General features: G+C 33.6%; 3 protein-coding genes and 2 long non-coding RNA genes across 9 annotated transcripts; 2 read left to right on the top strand and 3 right to left on the bottom strand.

Annotated features, from left to right (window-relative positions):
- Positions 1-1,587: 1,587 nt before the first annotated feature.
- Positions 1,588-4,160, bottom strand: LOC141529046 (exopolyphosphatase PRUNE1-like). Of its 3 annotated transcripts, XM_074245392.1 has the most exons (8): positions 4,021-4,160; positions 3,833-3,928; positions 3,343-3,584; positions 2,966-3,231; positions 2,710-2,823; positions 2,495-2,607; positions 2,095-2,265; positions 1,588-1,953 (listed from the first exon to the last, which is right to left on the bottom strand). In XM_074245392.1, the coding sequence occupies exons 2-8, from the start codon at positions 3,866-3,868 to the stop codon at positions 1,792-1,794; spliced, it is 1,104 nt and encodes a 367-aa protein (XP_074101493.1). In that variant the 5' UTR covers positions 3,869-3,928; positions 4,021-4,160; the 3' UTR covers positions 1,588-1,791. The 3 variants fall into 3 exon arrangements, with proteins under 3 accessions (XP_074101493.1, XP_074101490.1, XP_074101492.1); XM_074245389.1 differs by having other exon boundaries at positions 1,589-1,953; positions 2,495-2,823; XM_074245391.1 differs by having other exon boundaries at positions 1,589-1,953; positions 2,495-2,823; positions 3,833-3,931; positions 4,021-4,151.
- A 176-nt stretch (positions 4,161-4,336) lies between these two features.
- On the top strand, positions 4,337-13,335 carry LOC141529037 (inositol polyphosphate-4-phosphatase type I A). Of its 2 annotated transcripts, XM_074245376.1 has the most exons (7): positions 4,337-4,477; positions 4,809-4,940; positions 5,963-6,055; positions 7,006-7,161; positions 8,150-11,389; positions 12,234-12,507; positions 12,627-13,335. In XM_074245376.1, the coding sequence occupies exons 2-7, from the start codon at positions 4,823-4,825 to the stop codon at positions 12,757-12,759; spliced, it is 4,014 nt and encodes a 1,337-aa protein (XP_074101477.1). In that variant the 5' UTR covers positions 4,337-4,477; positions 4,809-4,822; the 3' UTR covers positions 12,760-13,335. The 2 variants fall into 2 exon arrangements, with proteins under 2 accessions (XP_074101477.1, XP_074101479.1); XM_074245378.1 differs by lacking the exon at positions 5,963-6,055.
- LOC141529053 (uncharacterized) lies at positions 13,172-14,532 on the bottom strand. 2 transcript variants are annotated; one of them, XR_012479506.1, is made up of 3 exons: positions 14,374-14,532; positions 14,167-14,303; positions 13,172-13,867 (listed from the first exon to the last, which is right to left on the bottom strand). It is a non-coding gene; the product is annotated as an uncharacterized LOC141529053 (long non-coding RNA). The 2 variants fall into 2 exon arrangements; XR_012479505.1 differs by having other exon boundaries at positions 13,172-14,303.
- A 5-nt stretch (positions 14,533-14,537) lies between these two features.
- LOC141529040 (protein scabrous) lies at positions 14,538-20,087 on the top strand. Its single transcript, XM_074245382.1, has 3 exons — positions 14,538-14,806; positions 14,970-15,309; positions 18,451-20,087. Exons 1-3 carry the CDS (start codon positions 14,538-14,540, stop codon positions 19,753-19,755), a joined length of 1,914 nt encoding a protein of 637 aa, XP_074101483.1. The 3' UTR covers positions 19,756-20,087.
- Positions 15,300-18,466, bottom strand: LOC141529056 (uncharacterized). The gene is made up of 3 exons (XR_012479509.1): positions 16,277-18,466; positions 16,046-16,194; positions 15,300-15,439 (listed from the first exon to the last, which is right to left on the bottom strand). It is a non-coding gene; the product is annotated as an uncharacterized LOC141529056 (long non-coding RNA).
- Positions 20,088-20,990: the final 903 nt, after the last annotated feature.

Genomic DNA, 20,990 nt, shown 5'->3' with positions numbered 1-20,990 from the left:
CAATTCCACTACACCGAAAAGACGAGTAATAATTTCTAACAGCGTACTAAATATTAGGTGTTAAAGATTCTGGTCTCTGGCCTTGAAAGGAAAGGAAAATCTTGGTAATTTCCTTGGTGTAGAATTGATGAGGCAGCTATAGATACTCATATCTACCCATCTATCTATATAGATCGGTAGGTTGCGATGAGGCACGCGATGAGGGATTGTTACGGGTGATAATACAAAGCTCGCGGTGGTAGAAAGAGCGAGAGGACAATTCAAGAGGTAGATCATAAATTAAAGGCCAGGACTGATGGATCAACCTATGTGCTACGGGCTCGAATTAATCGCAACGATTTGTTCCTCCGACTCGTTTTATTATTATTTTATCTTTTTTCTTTTCTCTTCCCATTTTTTCACGTTCCCCAGCGCCATACTATACCGCTCACTACTCTATCCTCTATCTCTTGTTTTATTTTTCGCAGTGACTCAAATAATCCCTCACTCGGTACGGTCTCGGTGGCATGCCGGGTGTAGAGATGCTGATGCTGATGTTGATGCTGGTGGTGGTGGTCTCTTGTCAGTGTACAGTGTACAGTATATAAGCTACAAGCGTGAAACCCTTGACACGCTTGCGACTCTGCGATGCGAACAAACGATGTGCGATGAGGTAAGCGTATACACAAGTATAAAGAGACTCTGCACCGCCGTTGAAAGAAATAAAGATAGATACTGGCTCGCAGCGTTGACGCTGCTATGAAGCTTCTCTTTCTTCTTTCTTCAGAGATTCTTTTTTTATCTTTGTATAAAGGCTAAGCGCCCTCTACGAACCCTCTCACAGCATGATTCACCGCATTCCGCAATTGCTGTTGCTGTTAGCTGGTAGCAATCTCCCAACACCCTCACGCAACTTTTCAGTTGCGAGTAGCGGTTTAACAACCGATCCATAACGATCTGCGATGCGAGCGAGTGACTCTCATCCATCCATATTCCATCTGTTACAGACTACAGACTACAGACTACAGACTACAGGCAACAGCTTCTGTTTTCACTATCACTATCAGCATATCAGCATTAGCATTCATATACCACCAGCAAAGCACAAGGTGAGGTAACTTCTCCAACTCTAAGCGATGAAACCTCTATTTCTCACTCACTCACCTTGTGAGTTACGCCTTGCTTTCAACGTTTAATAATATAACGTTGTGTACAACAGCAACAAGCTGAAGTAGAAGCTGGAGCCAACGAGGGGGGGGGGGGTGCCAACGTAGAATATGCGAGGATTATTGCGAGAATTGAATACGCCCAGTGGATTTACTCCCCGTTGGGTCAGACGGTTCTCATTTCATCTTTATATTTTTGTTCACCTCGCTTCAACACAATATATATATCCAGTGCTGTTCGTTCTCTTAAATTCCTCCTATCCTCTTTCTCTTTGTCAAACAGATAATTTAATGAAATTAACGCACCAACTTGGTATCCAGGTCTTTTCTTTTGTTCTCTCAACTCAAGTTGAACGTATAAAAACCGGACGCTGAAAATGAAATTCACGTTATATTAATTCAGTTTGAGTGGTGCCGAGCTGATAAGGAATACGAGGCGCATAGCAATTAGATAAGAAGCCTTTTAATTAACTTAACAGAAAATTTAATGTTTAGATTGTTACAGTATACGGTTAATGCCAGTTAAAGTCTAGTGTGTGGTGGCATGGTAGCTGTTGCAAATTGTCGAGTCTCGAGTGTGGAGTGTAGAGTGTGGAATGTGGATTGTTGTGTGTAGTGGGTAGAGAAGAGCACACGACGGTCAACATTAACAACCAGCCGATGCGCTTTGTATAATCGGTAGTATTTGCTTTCGTGTCGCCCGCACGTTTCCCTGTTTGTACAGCTTTAAACTCCAGTTTTCTTTCGATGTGCTGAGAGACGGTGACAGATCCAGCCCCGAGTCGACGCTCTCAAGTGCTTTTACTATCTGGATTTCGATTTAAAAGTTAGAGTTAGTATCTTGTCGGAGATATAAAATTTAAATGCTAAATGACTTAACAATTACTTGGCAAGTGCACAATCTGAATACTGAGAATCAGGAGAATAAAGAAAATAGTTAAACACTTACTTTATTTTCCAGATCATTGGGTAAGAAAGAGAATACTCCGAGGTCTCGCTTCACCACTTGGCCCTTTAAATTCATCCCTAAGATTACCGTGAGACGGTGTTGATGCTGGGATTCACGTTCCCTTGTAAACGAATTCAGGGCTTCCAAAGCGGCATTTAAATTCAAGAATTCCTAAAAGTAAAATTGAATGCTTCACAGATCGTCGGATTGGTATTGGACTAGAGGTGAAGAGCTGAAGGTGCAAGAGAGCATCTCTAATCTCGTGAAAATTCAAATGGAAAAATTCTCGAGTCGTCTTACTTGTACCTATCCGCTCTCATACTTTTTTACATTACATCATACAAAAACACACACACCCACAAACATCTATATATATATATATATAGAAAGAAATACTAACTTCTACGAGAATTGGTAACCCAGGAATGGGAATTCCGTTGACGAACTTTAAGTCTTTTAGAATAAGATCCTCGGGCGACAAACAACTGATGTCAGTCTTGGCATTTAAAATAGCTGAATAAATTTTATTACGATTCGTTTGTGTTTCTAAAGGGGTGGATTTACCACTACCATCACCGCAGCCGGTACTACTTCTACTACTACTACTACTACTACCGTCTGGCTCAGTATTAGTGCTGATTTTTTCCAGCTCTTGCATCACTTGAATGTCCAGTTGAGTTGCACGTGCCACTGACTCGGAAAAATTACTCGTGTCTATCAAAATTGGCCCTGTTAATTTAAAAGAGAATGTTAATAAAATAAAAAAGTAAAAGAGCGATGAATAAAATAGTTATTTCAGTAAAAAAAATAAAAAAAAAAAGGATATAAAAGCAGAAATTAAATAGCTTTTATCAGTTGGACAGATAATTGCCTTTCAACAAGCTCGAGATCCGTTGGTCCACTAGTCTTGGATTTTTATCCAATATATTTCTGGCAACGAGGGTGGCACAGCTGCCGACCTTTTCTAGATTAATATCGCGACCTGTCCACGGCCAATTCGTATCTTGAGGTCTGTGATCGATCACCTCGACAACCGAGCCTGCCAATGACACATCGTAATCGGTCAACGTGTGGTGATCCACAAGACTCAATTCCAACATCTGTCGTTCACTCAGCTCCCTCAGATCGATTTCATCCCTTCAGATGCAACAAATAATAAAATGTGTGTTTATACATTATACATAACACCCAACAATAAACATAATAAATTTACTCCCCAATAAGATATACTTTACATGTAAGACTTACCTAAATGTTAACAACTCCAAGGGGATATTATTTTCCTTCATTACATACACCACTTCGGTTTTTATTTTGAACATACGTTTCGTTACGTTTAATAACGGTATTACTGCAACATCATCCACATGTTCCTTCTTTAATTTATCAAAGTGCCAGAACCCATGGACCAGAGCGCAGACCGCCGAGTCGAGATCACACGATTCATTACCCATAACCACTTTTATCTTTCGAAAATTTTCTAAGCCCTCCTGCGATAAGAAATAAAATTAATTAATAAGATTTTCTTTTTTTTCTTGAATTCAAATTTCCCGCGCATTGTAAAAGTGCGCGCGCAATTCGAATGCGCACGCAGGTTGTCATTTAAAAAATACATCTCAGGTGACAGAAATGAGTCTAATTGTTGTGATTACAACCGGTCTTTAAACCTCCACCCAAATGTCATTACCCAGCATCAGGAGCAAGAAAATAAATATCTTAATTGTGTAAAATAACTCACCAGTGCTTTTTTCGAGGCCCGGAGAAATTCTTCCATGGTAATTGTCGGTATGTCTTCGAGGTTAGAATTTACTTACGGGTGTACAATGTTGAATTGCTGCTGGTGTGTTAAAGAAAATAAGTATATATTTAAACGACAATGTGCGTGGGATTTATTATAAAATATGACACTAGATACTAGGTACTCACGTTTCTATTACGCTGGTTTATTTATATTTATGTTTTAAGTTTATTGTATTGTGAGTGGTAAGAACTAATTATTATTATTTATTTGTTTTCCCGTCAAGGATGGTAATTGAATGGAGAATTAAGAGCTCAACATATGATCGTGCATAAAACAAGAAATAGAGAAAAAGGAGAGAAAAAAGAGCCAGCTTTCGCCGATAGATCAATGGCGCAAGAGTGAAGTGTCTTCGTGTCGAACCTACATGTCAAGTGTAGTGATATTTATAATAATATAATATGACGTCATTATTATATTATTTAAAGTTTATCACTAAAAATTATTATTATTATTACTAAGATATTATTTTGTTGGTTATTTATTAATTAACTTACTTTTTAATTAATAAATAACATGATTAATATTAATCCAGTGGGGATCAAGGTGCCAGGAGCTTCTTGGGTTAATTAAAAATCATTAATCGTGAGTTTCACCTCAATTAAATTATTTACCAGCATGGTTCACTTTTTTAAGCTGCCAATTTACGTAATTAACATTAAATTTTTTAATTTTTATTTAAGTTTATAATTTATTTATCTTAAAAAAATTAAAAATAAGACTATTTTGCATTTTGATAAACGGGAAATGTTTTTTTTTTTAATTCTTTAAAAGCATTTGTTTAAATTTATTTCATAAATTACTATGATTAAACCGTGGGTTTACGTATATAGTTTCAGTATTATAGTTTGAATTTATATTGACCTGACATTTGAAATTGAATTATTAATTCAAATTTTTTTTGAATTTTTTTCAGATGGTCAAGTGAAAATGAGGTTTAACAAACACGAGTTGATGACTCTGGCTACCCAGCCATCGCAAAAATTCGAAAAAGAAGGAATTTTGTGCATCAAAGAACGCCAGGAGGGATTTTTTCGTAGGACTGAGAGTGAGTGACGTTTTTTGATTAAGAGAAAGATTGTATTTTATACTTCCTCTAACCTAGATACAAGATGATATTAAATTAATTGTAGTGATTGATTAAAATTCGCATGTTTCATAAATGTACCAAACTTTGTTTATTTTTTTTTTTTTTTTTTATATATTTAAATATAAACTGCGAATGTTATAAGAAACTATTAATTAACCATTTGTATCTATTAGAAATATTTACTTTTAAAATTATAGAATAGTTAATGTTTTAATTATTTCATTTCAATGCTTGTTTATTAACGAGGTTCTTGTTTAGAGGTAGAAGGATTTTTGGGAATTTTCTAGTGAGTAGAATATTTATTCAACTTGTTTTTTTTTTTTTTTTATTCATCACAGAACTTTATTTATTTTTTTAATTATACATTTTTTTGTAATTAGTTTTTTTAGAAAAAAATTTTATTTTACTTTATTTGCTAATGTTATAAAACTTATTAATTTTACTGTATTTTAGTTCAATTTTTTAATTTTATCTTCTAAAAATTTAATCAAAATCAATTACTTGAAAGTTCTATTTAAAAAAATTTTTTAAACCGGTTCCTAGCCCGGATTTGGAAAATTTCCAAAAAAAAAAAAATCTACACCAGAACCTTATTTATAAATGTTATTATTTTTAAAATTTTATTTTTTACAGGCATGACTAGGTGTAATCATCAACTAGCATAAACTAAATTTCAATAGATTTTAGTTTAAAGTAAAAAAAAAAAAAATCAAATCAATTCTGTCTAATTTTATAAAACCGAATTACCGCATGAAATTTCACTAAATTAAAAAAAAAAAAATTTCAAAAAATAAAATCTTATACTAAACACAAACATAAGTATTAAACAATAATGAGTGTTTATTTACATGTCTAATGAATTAATATTAAAATAAATTGTACATTGACTCCTATTACATAATTACATTTTGTAAATACGGGGTTGTGGTATTTTTGTTTTAATTAATATAAACATTCGGTACCTCGAATATAATTTCCAGGTACGGGTAAAAAACTAGAGCGCAAAAGACAAAAAGGAAAAACCCATAAGACTCTTCGAAACCTCAGTTGTGTTTCAGCCAGCACAAGCAAAGGTACCATATATCATCGAGTGCATTTACCATTTTCACCTTTTACTTTACTTGTTCATTTCTAATCCTATTATCCTACATCACTCATCCGCTAATTTACACTATTGATTTTATAATTAAGCCTGTTTTATGCATCATCCATTTATCATATTGACACACAAAACCACTACAAAAAATAACAATATATATAATAGTATAACAAACACATACACTAATTATATTACACATACTTGTACATACATCCCAATCTGTATCTATAAATACTTATCTAGCTTCTCAATACTGTATTAACTAAAAACAGTAGCTGATAAGTCCTGTTATTAATTTTATCATTTCTCATGCTCCTACACTATTAATTAATCACCGTTTTACTAAATCTCACTACACCGTAGATAATAATTAATAATCATACTTACTATACTAACACTCTGGTAATCTTGGGATTCAATTATAAATACGCTGTTATGCTAATGTAAAATGCACAGGTGTACAGGGCTTATTCACGACAAAAAAAAAATATATATATATTATTCAGGCGTAATAGCTATTGATTTTAAATATATATTAATATCGAATGGTAACGTTAAACGAAAAATAACAAAATGTAAAATAATAAATAAGTAAAAATTAATTTGCATGCGTAAAGCATTGTTGCATGTTATTTATAAATGATTGTGGTGTATTCATGGATTATTATTTATTACTAAACGTAGCATGACACATTGTGACGTCAATTGAATAATTGATAATTCCATGCAAGTCAGTATGTATATAATGCTCGTTGATGCAAATGAATAGACGTTTGAATTATAATTCAATTATATTTGTAGCCATTTATTATTTGGATTAAGACATTACATTTATATATATACATATCTTATATAAATTTATTTGTTTATTATACTTTATTTTATGGCTAAGTTGAATTTATTAAATTTTATATTTATTCGCAGTAAGTCTCGAGCGTTGGTGTCGTCTACGTGGCAATCTTCTATTTTATTTCAAGTCAAAGGAACAATGGTCCGAGCCGATGGGAGTTATTATTCTAGAACAATGTTCTTATCGCATTGATCCGCCAACTAGTCAGATACCTTATGGTTTTAGTATAGGTAAATATTATTATAATAATTTTTATTATTTTTTTAATGGAATTTAATTACGAATTGTGATAATAGTAGTTATTTAATTTTTTCTAATATTAATAACTATTTATCTATAAAAGTTTTTTTAAGTAGATAGATAGATAAAAAATTTTATTTGACTGTGAAACCTGAGCTCCCTCAGAGGCATCAGTATTTAATACATTGGTTTGCATCGGTTTGCATGTGTATATATTATAACTCAGTACGAAATTACTTGATGAATTAAAGGTTTACAATTAAATTAAATTTTAAATTTTAATTAAATACAGATATATCATTTAATACAAAAAATAATTTAAAGTTATAATTAAACATAGAAAATAATATTTTAAATCAGATCAAAATAAAAATTGGGTAATTATTTACAAGTGGGGTCAAACCCATTTTGGGAGATATCTAGATAAAAAATTAACATTATCAAATTTTTTTTTGATTCTGCTTGTTTTTACGGTGGATTTATGATAAAAAAATAAAGATAGCTTTTTTGCTTTCAAAAGTTGGAACAAATTTTGGCTTACATGTTTTTGGATAAAATTTCTATTCTATTTTTTTTTTTTATATTTTCGATAAATATTTTTTTTAAATGCATAAAAAAACGAACAATTAAAAAAAAAAAAGTTAGATATCACAATTTTCTAAATATTTATAATTTTTTTTGAAAATTTTCTTAAAATTGTGATAATCAACTTTTTTTTTTTAATTGTTCATTTTTTTATGTATCTTTAAAAAAAAATATATATCAATAAAATTAAATAGAATTTTCGTTGAAAAAAATTAAAATCGTCAACCCCACTTGTTAACATTTACCAAAAATTGCAATTATTAATTCAACTAAGTAATTAAAATCTAAAAAAAAAAATAAAATTTTATCAGTGATTTTATAATTGAGAATAATTACTCGACTATTACTGATTATCATGAATAGTGTATTGATTAAAATGAAATATAATTGCAGTGTTTGAAGGCGGGCTGTACCAGCAGCTAGGTGCGAATTCATCAGAAGAGCGTGACGCTTGGCTCCAAGCACTCCAGTTGGCGAGTTACGAGTTCATGAGAAACCAACTTCTGGCATTACGGGAACGAATTGAGTCGTCTTCAGGTCACAAGAATGACACCGACATCCATATGTTGAGACTTCAACGAGGAATAGAAACTGATCCTGCAGAAATACCAGTTTGCGAGATATCACTGTCCTGCGATAACTTACTATGTGACGGACACGGGCGTCCACCGAATCCAGTCCTCGAGATAGACGTCCAGGTAGCCAAGTCTCCAACCTGGATAATGTACGCGCGCACTGAAGTTGTTGAGAGAAGCAGTAATCCAGGTTTTTTGACAACCGTGAGCTTCCGACCCAGCGATGGGTTGAATACAGACACCAAGGTGAGGATAACGGCCTATGATGTGCGCGAAAGGGTTAGCCAAACTGCTACCCCGATTGGGAGTGCCTGTGTCACGTTCAGCGAGGTACAAGACACCCCCAGACTGAGGATACCCTTGAAGTCCGCGAAGACCACGACAGTCGGGTTTTTGACGATAAATGTATGGAGTTTGGAGGCTGATGACAAGGGAAATAGCACTGAAAGTACTCCGTCGAGAAACATTCCAAGTACAAATAATCCGGGTTACTGTCATCGCCGCTCACAGTCGTTACCCCCGAGACTGGGCACCAAAATGAAGTTACCTCATCAGGGACAGTTGAAACTACTCTTTGCGAACCCTTACGTCCAGACTTACAGGTTCCACTCTGGTCTCGGGGGAGATATTTGCGTCCATGAAATTATGGCGGAGAGTAAACTGTGCTTTGAATTCCCTCAACAGCTACTGGGAATCTGGATTCAAGAGGAGAAGGAGTTGCTGCAGGAGGTTGCGGGTATGGGGGAGTTACGCGAGCCCTGGCACACCAAACAAGTAGAGCTACTCGATCGACATCTTCATCTTCTGCATCTGTACTCCCAGGCTAAAGAAAATCTAGCAGCATTCAAAGCCAGTTACTTTAAACGCTCGTCCCGTAAAAATGATCGTACTTTGGAGTTTGCGCCTCTGAATCTTCATCTCCAGCGAATGTGGGTCCACAACGACACTTTAAATAAATGTGGATTCTATGATTTTATAAGTGTCGGTGCATTCACTGCTCACTCTCATAAAAGCAAGAACGGTGGATTGTTGAGACTGGTCCAAGCATTAAAAGAGTCCCCGACGAGGCATAGTCAACTGTACCAGGGCACCTCAAAAATAACGATGGCTCACGATGCAATACAAGCGATTAAACAGCTGAGGAGAGACGTTGTTGAAGCTATGAGATCGTTAATGAAGCTCGCCAAGGAAAAACAAACCAGCGGTATGCTTCCCATTTGCGAGGATATGATTTCTAAAACCCGAATACTGCTGAGTCTCTGGGATCCAGGGCTCGTTGAAGAGGCCTTGACATTTTTGGAGGAGTACAAAGTAGCTAAAATACCCGAGGAGACGAAAAATCATAATGAGGAAAGCTTGACGCTGAGTTTACATTGCAATCAGTCGTTATCGCCATTTAAACGCATTACTCAGCAGCTAAACTTTGATCTTAAGAGCCCGGATTTTGATGATCTCATTACGCCAGACACTCCTGAGTGTGTACAAGATATGTGGAGCAAAGAGAGTACTCGTAGCAAGTACGCTGGGTCTATTGGGTCTAGGAATAATGAAAGTAATAATCCCGATTACAATAATCATGAGGCGATTGCGACTAATGAAAATTTTGTGATATTTCCCGAGGTCGAAGATGACTGTAAAAATACTCTAGATAATGAGAAAGACACTGAGGAGGAAGAACCAGATAATAATATTAATACTAATGAACGTACCAACGATGCTGATAGAGATTGTTCTCTAAAAGTAGGTAAAGAAATTGTCAGAGAAGAGGAAAAAGAACCAGAAGAAGAAGAAGAAGAAGAGGAAGAGGAAGAGGAAGAAGAAGAAGAGGATGGGCGTGCTAATGGCGAGCTCGATCTCAGCAAACGTTTTCTTGATACTAAAAAAATGTGCAATTCACCTTCGGCAAATTATTACAAGCCGACAGACGAACCAGAGCCCTGGGATTTAACGCAATTGAATATTGAGGCGAGTGTTATGTGTCTGGTGTCGAAAGTTAAATTTCTCTGTGGACGCTGCAGCAGTCCTGCGGTGAGACTACGTAATAAAAATGGAATGCCGCGTACTCAACCGCTGAGAGCTTGTCTTCCAGCTAATCGGGTCCCTTCCAACGTCGTCACCATACAGCCGAAGAACGACCTGAAGAGCGAGGAGTCCAGCAAACTTCTGGACAGTGCCAATTCATTGCAGCGGTTATCTTCCCAAGCCTCGGGTGCAGACGAAGCGACTGCTGGGTTTGCCAAAGCTAAGGACGTCTGTCAGGCGGTTGATTCGATGACCCGGGTGATAAAAAATTCCGGCCAGAGAAATAAATTCACAGAAGGTTTGGACTTTGCGTCAATCGTTGACTGGACCAGCGAATTGCGTCCCAGCATGAAGAAACTCAGACAAGCGATGGACGGGTTGTTGAAAACTGCTCGACTCACTCACTCGGTGTTCCGCGTTCAAGAAGACGCCAAGATCGCACAACGCAGCTGCAATGTCAGGTATCGACGTGACGTTTGTTTCAGCCAGGCGCTGACGGCTCTTGTTACTGGGTTGATGGCTAAACTCTGGTGCCAACGCCCGGATCCCCTTTTCCTTTTAATTCTCACTACTCTGGGGCCACTAGTATCTTTCGAGGCACTTCTCAGCTACTACGGCGACGAGATTGACATGTGGGGAGACATGACTGTCGCTGTCGAAGATCTTCACACAGTTACTTTTACTCTCACGAGGTGTGGATTACCTCATTCCAAAATAGATGACAAGAATCTGGTGAATCCGCAATTGCCGATGCCGAGAGTAGTCGGCTCCAGAGCTGCTCTTACTGTTATACTTCCAGTTCCTGATGGTATTTACTCGCTGCTTCCATTACCACAGTCTTCCCGGCAAACTCTTGCCTTCAATATTACTCCGGTTTTCTTTAACGTCGGTATCAATGAACTAGCGACGCTTGCCGAGAGTTTAGGTAACACTAAACCACAGGAAAAAAGTAATATTGACAACTTTGATAGACTTAATGAGTATTATTTGAGATTTAAGAAACTTAATCTTCCCATGGAGACAAATTCTTCACGACGTAAGTATCGAATCATTTTTTATTTTTATATATTATGCTAGGAATTTATTCACACGTTGCGCGCGGTTTTGTGATTATTAAATTTCGCGGCAATAAATTTAAAATTGATTCACTTTTTTAGCTTTGAGATTTTAAAATAATAATAAAGTTAAAAAAGCGTATAAATTTTCTTTCTGAAAAAATTTTATGAAATTTATTGCTTTATTTAACCGCTAATTTAAAAATCTACGATCATTTTTTTTTTTTTTGTAAATTTATATATTTTTTTAATTTTGAGAAAAACAAAATCTTTGCTTTTTTTGTTTTAAAAATACGTATGAGTAGATTAAGTAATGATAACAATAAGCTTTATATATAGCATTGCATTTCTGCTTATAACTGACATGCTTTCAAATCCGTAAAATATTTTTTTAGACATACATATTCTTTGTAACGCATTGGTACACGTAAACTTCTTAATTAATTAAAAGTTATCCATGATTTGATTTTTTTTTTTAATCTATATAAGAGTAATTACATTAAAAGTTTATCTCAGAGTTTCGTTAGTAATGATTAAATGTTGTTAATTTGATAGGAAACTATTTGTATTTTTCAATTTATTTTTCAAACAAAAGTTTTTATTCAAATAAATCAATTTGTTTTCACTATTGATATAAATTTATCTATTTTTTTATATAAAATTTTTAAAAGAAAAATAATTAAAATTTTATTAGTAAACAAATGTTTAAATGTAAATTAAACAGATTTCGTGATTAGTAAAAATAATAAAGCCCCCCTTATTTATAGGATAGAATTTATTTAAGTTAATTAAATATAATGGGCGTGTTTTTGTCCTTGTTTTCAGTGACCGGTGCACGTTCATTTGTAAAACAAAGTTTACTATCAGATATGATGTCAGCGTTAAAGACAAGCGTACATGCAAAGGTATCAAAAAATACAGATATACTGCAATTGTCATCACAGATTTGTCGTCGTATGAAAGGACTGAGGTTTACCAGCTGCAAAAGTGCCAAAGACAGAACTGGGATGTCAATTACCCTCGAGCAAGTTAACATTCTTGCAACAGAATATCACCTGTCTGAAAACGAATACGCTCGGGCATTGGACTGTATGCGTAGGTAAGTTATCTTCATCTTTACGATACAAGTTGCTTTTTTACTTTTACTTAACTTTTATTATATATATTATATTGATCAAGCCGAATCATAACATGACAAAAATAATTTTTGAATTTTAGCGAGGGCTGCAGGCGTGAAAATACCTGGAAAAATATTGGAATAAGAAAATATGCGTTTAATAGCATACAAATAATGACTCTTCCAAAAGCTTATCGTCCACCAACCGGTACCTACGGATCGGCACAAACTTAATTCCTATCGATACATATAAATATATTATATATTATATATTTTATTTATTAATTAATAAGTAAATTAAAGACTAAATTTTTAAACTGTAAAAAACAAACAAATTTTAATCGTGTCAATTAGATTTAATAACTTAATTATTTTAAATCGTGCAATTAGCGATCTCTTTAATTAAAAACTAACGAATTAATAATAAGTAGGATTGATTTTAATTCCTAATTTGAGTTAATCCATAATCGAATTTAATTATCTCGATTTAGTGCCATTAACCCTCGAGATTAACGACAATCTCATGTAAATAACATTTTAACAATTTTAAAATTAAACTAACAGTTATTACCTCACGTTTTTTTTTAAGTTTATAACACAATCACACATAATAATCATTGCAAGCAAACGTAATTATTACGTAGTGATATTAAAAATGAAAAAAAATGAAAAAAAAAAAAAAACACCCTCAATTATGTTAACTGTTGAAATAGTAGAAAGAACAAACTGTAATGTAACAAAATATAAATTGTTTGGGTAAAGTAATTAATTAAACAAAATAAAATAAAGTTAACTATATACTAAGTAAAAGTGTTATCTTATAAATCTAAATCCATTAGTATTATTATCATAATAAATATATTTTTTATTATAATTTTCTGTATATAATTACCGTTTTGTATAGACAGATTAATATCAGGACTAGAAATTAAGCTAAAAGCCGACTGGACACAGTTGCAAAATTCATTAAATTAATGGCCCGATGGGTCTATATAAAAGATTTCGGATGTAGACAGAATTGGAAACAATGTCTAAAGTCGCTGCTAACCATCTGCTGTATTTAATATTTATTATCTCATCCCTTAAGGCTGGCACACGAAATCTTTCATCCTCAAATAAAACTCATACTCTTGCTTCATCCGTATCTGAGGATCCGGCGATTTAGTGTCCACAGGCACGAGTTCTGCGACGATGACTCGGAGGCTGGCGCGTGGCTACAACTACATAATACCTGTATAAAACAGCCTGAAAGAATCTATTCGAGCGTGCTCCATACAACGCAGATAAATATACCTGTACATCCAACACAATCACCCACCAGATTTAAATGCAGCTGTCTTTGCTGGATAAAATAAAATAAAAATAAAAAATAAAATATATCACTTCTGAGCTACCTCTAATTTACTAATTTAAAAAATCTAAAGAAAATAAAAAATACTTTTCCGTAAGAATAATTTTGATACTAAGATTAATATTAATATTAATATGGATATTTTAATAAATCCAGAGATTTTGTTCCGGACTAATGGCTAATGATCCTGTGAATTTATAAACCTCTGTAAAACGGAGACGGTGGTATTTCGGCAAGTACATACATGAGTTTAAAACTAAAGAGAGGGGAGATATATTGTGGCTTTATACCTGATGGCATGATGTTGTTTGCGGCGAACACCTGCCTCGCAAGCAGCCAGCCCGTGGCCCACCCCGTCCCTTTGTGCGGACACGCTGATATAAGCACCTGGACTTTGGGTCTATTACTTCAGTTAAGCTCCAACGGTCTGCAAGTAAAGGTCTCTCTTTAAAAATACACAACCCAGTGTCATAAGCATAAGCATAGGTATACATTACCTCATATAATTCTTAAGCAAAGTACTCTACTCGGATAGTAGTCTAGTTAATGAGTTAAGCCTCGTTGAGGCATCACTACTCTCGTACATCGTTTCATGCGATCGTTACCACAAGCTCATTGACATTTTTTTTTACACTGTTTTATTATTTTTATTTTTATAATCATGGAGTGTCTTAAGTGGATGGTGTTTCTTCTATTTATTCTACTCGCGAGTGCTTTCGAAAACGTCTACTCTTCTTCAGCCCCATCGTCTTCAGCCTCATCATTATCGTCCGAACAGTTAGCCAGCGCGGTTAAATTGCTCAGTGAACAAGTAAATGCACTTCTGGATCATCGGCAGGAGGACTACAATTCTCTTGATAGTTCACTCAAGAAGGCCATTGAAGAAAACACTGAGCTGATGGTCCTGAGGAACGAAGTTAAACAACTAAGGTCAGAAAAAAAAATAATTCTTTTTTATTTTTAAAAAACTACGTCTTATATCTGGTTCTTTTAGATTTTAATTTTTTTTGTAACAATATTTTAAAGAGAAAAAAATATAAGAGGATGAAATGTCATGGTTGAATTAAGCATTAACAATAACTTACATTCGTAGGAAGGAAGTGACCGGATTGCGCGGCGGAAGCGGCAACGAGGCGAAGAACGAACGGCTGAGGATCAAGTGGTTAGGGAGCGCCGTTACTGAGCTAAAAAGTGAATTTGCTGAGGTATTACGCACCCAGAATGCCAGCGAAGAGCTTGCCCAACGAGCGTTAATTAAAAGTGAGCTTTCACTTTTGCGCGGTGACATCGCTCAAGTTGGTCGCGGGATCCGCGATCTTGGAGGCAGGCTCACAAGGATTGAAGCTTCTCTAGGATCTGTTCGTGATGACATTACTGCTGTCAAAGAACGTGCTGGACAGTTGACCAGAAGCTGCGCTGATGTTGCTAGTCAGGTAATTGGTTAATTTTTTTTATCACGTAACCGCTTAAATATATTTAATTTTATGCGAGTGAAATCAGCAGACATCTGGTGGTTTTTCGGTTCCTTTAATTTCTTGTAATAATTTATTTATTCAAAAAGACCTAAAAAAAATTAATTTCAGTATTATAAAATATTTATCTTCACGGAGACATTTGACAACTTTGCTGTGTTTAATGAAAAAATTAAATATGTAGAGTCAAAAAATCCAGACATTTTTTTACCATATTTAAAATATTAATTAACTCATTTTTATTTAAGGTCAAAATAGTGATTTATATGTCTGAAAATTTATTTTAAATTAACCCATTATTGAAGCACCTTAATTTGTGACAGTGAAAGTACCAGACTAATTACATTATTTCAAAAATTTAAACATTTATTTCAATTTTAAATAAATATAAATGTTATAGAACATCTGTCAGTGTGATTTTTCACTAAAAATTCCAAGATTTCTTAATCTTTTATTAAAATTATCTTTACAAATAATAATAATAATAAAAATGAACTTCTGTCTCCAACTTTCTTTTTACATAGTTAAATTAAAAAATTAGACTGATTTATTGACAGTAAAATCTCAAATCAATCATGAATAAAAAAAAAAAAAAAAAAAAAAAAAAAAAAAGTCCGCCACCAAAAATGTCTCAATATTAAATAAATTTTTGAAACAATATTCACTGTTTTTAAAACATTAAAATTGTTCTGCATACCCAGTTGATTTGATAGCCCAAAGTCCAAGTAGATGCTTAATTTACATGAAACGCATGTACACCTGCGGGCCAGCAGGCTATCGGCTAGCAGCCGGCCTTAATTTCAGTTTCTCGTTTTGGCGGGCAGCAGCTGCCGCAACGTCTCTACTCTTACATTTATAAATAAATATATATATATATATATATATATATATATATATATATATATATATATATTATTTTATACATTACTTTGGTCCCCCGAGCCTTCAATCCCGCTCTCTTACTCTTTCTCCAGTTAGTCTTCTTTATTCGTGACAGTGGGCTGGTAATCTGGCCTCTCATTTTCTCTCTTGGAGTCTTGGGTCGCCTTCCGCCTCCACTTTGTTCAATTCCAATGCCAAGCGGGTGAGCAGGTGGTAATCCCCCACTTCTTAATATATTCTTGACCGCATTCAGGGCCCCGGGGACAAACGAACCAGCTAAAGCTAAGGCATCAGCAGCAGGGGTGGCTAAGCGTGTTACCTCACACGAGCCGCTGGCCAATCGGTTCTCTTTTATTACCTTTACGTCTCTCCCTGTGTCTTCTTTTTATTATTTTTTGCTTTCTCATTTTCTTTATTATCACCTGGTCTATTTTTGTTGCTTTATTAAACCTCAGGTTTTTTAACGTTAAACCAACGACACGTCATTCACTATGATATTTTTATATCTATACTTTGGTCCTCTTACAAAGAAACCAAGAAAAAATTACAAAGACTTTTTATAAGGTTGAAAAATAGAATATTGATGATATTGATAATAACAATAGTTGTCGCTCATTTTTATTACTTATTTTTCTTACTTTTTTTTTAACCACAAACTTAATAAATTCTAAATTATATACATTATTATAAATTATTATAGTTATTTATGATTTCTTGTTTCAATATACTTCTTCATTTCTCTTCTAAAATTTATTACGCATGTCATTCAATTTATTGGTTTATTTTTCTAAAATATTTTAAAATAAACTTCAGTGATTGAAAATATGGAAAAAACTTTTCAGTTTTTATTGAATAATTTTTTTTTTAATAATAATAACTTACAACTTGCCAAAAATTAAAAATTATGAATGAAGAAATTATGAACTTCAGTTTTATGATTTTTTGATATTTTAATCACAATACACATAGTTTGAAGTCATTGAAGTTAAGTGTCGAACCAGTTACTGGAGGAGATTGTTACGACTATTGATTACAATGAATTTGGATCGAAGTGTTACAAGTTTTTTGTAGATAAAGATGATACAGTATAAAATGAGGAGCTGATTTTCAAAAGGGTATCTTTTTATATTTTAAAAGAGCAGTTTTTTTGACTTTTAAATATTAATTACTCCGAAAATAATAAAAATTTCTTAATGAGAATCGAATTGTAGTTTCATAACCGGTAGCACTTCATAGCTAAATTAAAAAAATTCAATAAAAATATTTTCTAATTAGAGATAACCAGTTTTTTGTCTCGATTAATCAAAAATGAAAAGATACCCCTTTGAAAATCAACTTCTCAAATGTAAAATCGGTCCCGTCGTAATCAAAACTAGAAAAATTACAGTTTGAAATAACATTTTTCTAAATTCAATTTCTAATTTAATATTCAAAGCTTTCAATGTTAATATTACATTCTACAATGTAATTCTTATAAAATCTGTAATGATTACATTTGAAACCGTAATTTTTCCAGTTTTCATCACGAAGCGCCACGTTGCATTATATACTGTAATTTTTCGAGTTTTCTTTTTTCCGTGTAAATAACTGTAATTACTAAAATGTTCAAATTACTAAATATTCAAATTTATGTTTTTTTTTCCTTTCTTTGTTTTATGAACTATAGTCATTAGAGGGTAACTTCGATAGATTTTGCTTTGAGACAAAGTTATTTTTCTTATTCTTACTGTCATTATTATTATCATTTCCATTACTGTTTAACTACTTTTATTATTACTATGTATTCATATGAAGATGAATTCAGCAGACAGCTAATTTTTGAGAATTTTTAGATTAATTTTAACTCAATGATTGTAAAAAAAATCTGAAAAATTACATAAAAAAAACTCGCGAAAATTTCCATATGCATTTTTTTATACTATTTCTTCTGCAACAAATAAATTGTTTATAAATTATTAAAAAATTATCAGATATCTGCTAAGTTCACACTCATTGTATTTATTTGTACGTAAGGTCCTTAGGGAGTTAAGGCTTTAGGGTCTAAAATTTTGATAAACAAATAAATAAATAAATGATGCTAATTTTCAATGATGCTAAACTGAATAAAAAAAAGAATTTTATCATATAAATACAAGTTTGCCAAAGATAAAATTTTCCTTATTCTCTTAATATTAATAATATTAATAATATAAATAACAATAAAATTTTATTATTTTACAGTTAAGCACGGTGCAAATTGAGATGAAATCACTGAAATGGGAGCCGACAATCGATCACAAGCACCATCAATTAGCGCGTAATGAAATTCATTATCAAGACAAACACGATCATCACAGATCAATGCGTCACAGTTTCTCCCGTTCTCAAAGCATCTTTCGCAAAATCGAAGACCGGCTGACAAAGCTCGAGCACAAAATTGCACTCGTATCTCGAAAACGCGCTATGATCGAAAAACGGGTGGTCTATGAGCCGAACCACGAGTCTGCTGATCAACTGCTGGACAGCTTGAAATCAGAACTATCAGCCCGACTGGAAAACGTCACCAGTACCTTAAAAACCTTCGAAACTAAGCTTGAAGAGTTTTCAGGAGAAAATCTTCAGGCTGTAGAAACGCTAGAAGACAAACATGAGTCGCTGCAATCAGAAATGAAACGTGCTTTGTCGCATCTGGATTTAAACGCAGCTCGTAAAAACGCCGAATTATCACTAACCCGGGAAGAACTATCAAACCTGAGGAAAACAGTTCAAGCTCTGAGCGTGAGCGCGTCAAAGCTCCAGGAAAAGAGCGACCTGCAGCAGGAGATAACCAGTAAGCTAACTAAACAATTGTCTGAGTTAAATTTGACTTCTTCCGTAGCCAAAGCGATAAATGTAACGCATGAATTGGAGCATGTTGAAGATCAGTATCGTCTGATGGTTGACGCGCTTCCTGGGAACTGTCACGCCCGCGACGGACTAACTCTCCTGGGAGTTGGACAAGGAGCTCCGTTACTAGTTTCCTGCCATGAAGGATGGATCGTCGTGGCAAGGCGCGTCGACGGAGTCGTTGACTTTGACCGATCTTGGTCTGAATACGCTTCTGGATTTGGCTCGCCTGTCAGCGAGTTCTGGGTCGGCAATGAAGCTCTGCACCGTCTCACCCGTGACAATTGCACCAGGTTGAAGATCGACCTGACTGACATCTACGGCAGCAAGTGGTATGCGAACTATGAGTACTTCAACGTACACTCTGAAGAAACTGGGTACCAGTTACATGTTGGTGGATACTCTGGCAATGCTACAGACGCTTTCTCCTACCAAAATGGCATGGCGTTCAGCGCTAAAGACCGGGATATGGACATAAGCACAGCGGATTGCGCGGCTAATTATCATGGTGGCTGGTGGTTCAGTCACTGCCAACATGCCAATTTGAATGCTCGCTACTCGTTAGGTCTGACCTGGTACCAATCTGATACCAATGAATGGATGGCCGTCGCTGCTGCTACCATGTCTATTCAAAGGAAAGAAGAGTGTTCTCATAATTAGGCGATCTAATTCAATTTATTGTAATTGTAATTATAGTTAATTTTAAGATAATCTTTTGCAAACTCTTAATCTTCAGTTTGCTGCGCTAAGAAAGAATTTACTTGATTCAAGTGCTAAATTCTTGAACCAAGAGTATCATTTTGAAGAGTTGAGTTTGATTTAAATCCGCCGAAATTTATTTAAGTATAGAAAAATTTCTTAGTTCAAGAATTTTTATTTGAAATAATCTTCTTGGTTTTTAAGATTTTAGCTCTTAAATTAAGTTATTTTTTTATCGGTGCATTCTTGGTCATTGATGTTAGTCATTTAAAATCATTGATAAGAATTTTTAAAATCAGTGGATAATTATTATTATTATTATTATTATTATTATAACAATAGTTTTTTTATTAAATGATAAATTATAATAATTATTTAACACTAAGTAAAACCAAAGAATTAATTCCTGTAAATATATTGTAAAGTATATTCATTTATATAAATATTTTATATTTTATACGTACTTTATAAAAGCACAAACAATTTTTTATAATTATAAATTATATATAATTTTATTTTATATTATTTGATACTTTATTTAAATTAATAATTGGCTTTTATTATTAATGCAAAAAACTAAAAACCAGTCAGTCTGTATATACAATAAGACATTAAAAAATTGTATTTAAATTTAATTATTACTTTATTAAATTATATACTAAATTATCTCTTACATGAGTGTCGTTTTTTTATCTACAACCTTCATGCTTATTGGGACGAATAATGGTTGATTATTATATCGGTGGGTAATTACTGTTATCGGTGAAATGGCAAATAAGGATTGTCACTTATCTCAAGATTTTTTGGATTTAAATCCACATATAAAGACCTCACTTTTGACAGGTGTTTAAGTTTTTTATTAAGTGTGTTACTTGAAATTAAGTTTTTGCTACTTTTTTCACGTTAAAGGCATCTTAGTATTTTAATTTTAACATTATTAACTTATAAATTGCTGGTCATACAAAAAATGAAGCAACTGTAGAAATTTATTTAAGGTATGAGTTTTTTTTTAATTATTTACAACTCTCAACATTTTATTCTTCTTTAGGTCATTACGAGGAAATAAACAAATAAATTTGTTTTTTAAACTTTAAACGTTTTAAAATTGTTCATTATTGTTTCTCGGAATTTAATTTACTGCCGTATTCCTGGCGATTGAATCATTTAAAGAAAGATTGAAGGATCTTTAACAAATA

The sequence above is a fragment of the Cotesia typhae genome, unplaced genomic scaffold (genome assembly GCF_013202065.1).
Source record: "Cotesia typhae breed Kobodo isofemale line unplaced genomic scaffold, CoteBio_Ctyphae contig_44, whole genome shotgun sequence".
Taxonomy (NCBI): domain Eukaryota; kingdom Metazoa; phylum Arthropoda; class Insecta; order Hymenoptera; family Braconidae; genus Cotesia; species Cotesia typhae.
This window is presented reverse-complemented; position numbering and strand designations above follow the sequence as displayed.

What these genes read in the sequence shown, in the direction of transcription:
- LOC141529046 (XM_074245389.1), bottom strand. Translation starts at nt 3,868, where the DNA reads ATGGAAGAATTTCTCCGGGCCTCGAAAAAAGCACTG. An exon ending in GGGCCTCGAAAAAAGCACTG is followed by an intron (nt 3,585 to 3,832) that starts GTGAGTTATTTT and finishes TTCTTATCGCAG; the next exon opens with GAGGGCTTAGAAAATTTTCG. An exon ending in CCAATGATCTGGAAAATAAA is followed by an intron (nt 1,954 to 2,094) that starts GTAAGTGTTTAA and finishes ATCGAAATCCAG; the next exon opens with ATAGTAAAAGCACTTGAGAG.
- LOC141529037 (XM_074245376.1), top strand. Translation starts at nt 4,823, where the DNA reads ATGAGGTTTAACAAACACGAGTTGATGACTCTGGCTACCCAGCCATCG. An exon ending in TTCAGCCAGCACAAGCAAAG is followed by an intron (nt 6,056 to 7,005) that starts GTACCATATATC and finishes ATTTATTCGCAG; the next exon opens with TAAGTCTCGAGCGTTGGTGT. An exon ending in GGAGACAAATTCTTCACGAC is followed by an intron (nt 11,390 to 12,233) that starts GTAAGTATCGAA and finishes CCTTGTTTTCAG; the next exon opens with TGACCGGTGCACGTTCATTT.
- LOC141529040 (XM_074245382.1), top strand. Translation starts at nt 14,538, where the DNA reads ATGGAGTGTCTTAAGTGGATGGTGTTTCTTCTATTTATTCTACTCGCG. An exon ending in AACGAAGTTAAACAACTAAG is followed by an intron (nt 14,807 to 14,969) that starts GTCAGAAAAAAA and finishes TTACATTCGTAG; the next exon opens with GAAGGAAGTGACCGGATTGC. An exon ending in GCGCTGATGTTGCTAGTCAG is followed by an intron (nt 15,310 to 18,450) that starts GTAATTGGTTAA and finishes ATTATTTTACAG; the next exon opens with TTAAGCACGGTGCAAATTGA.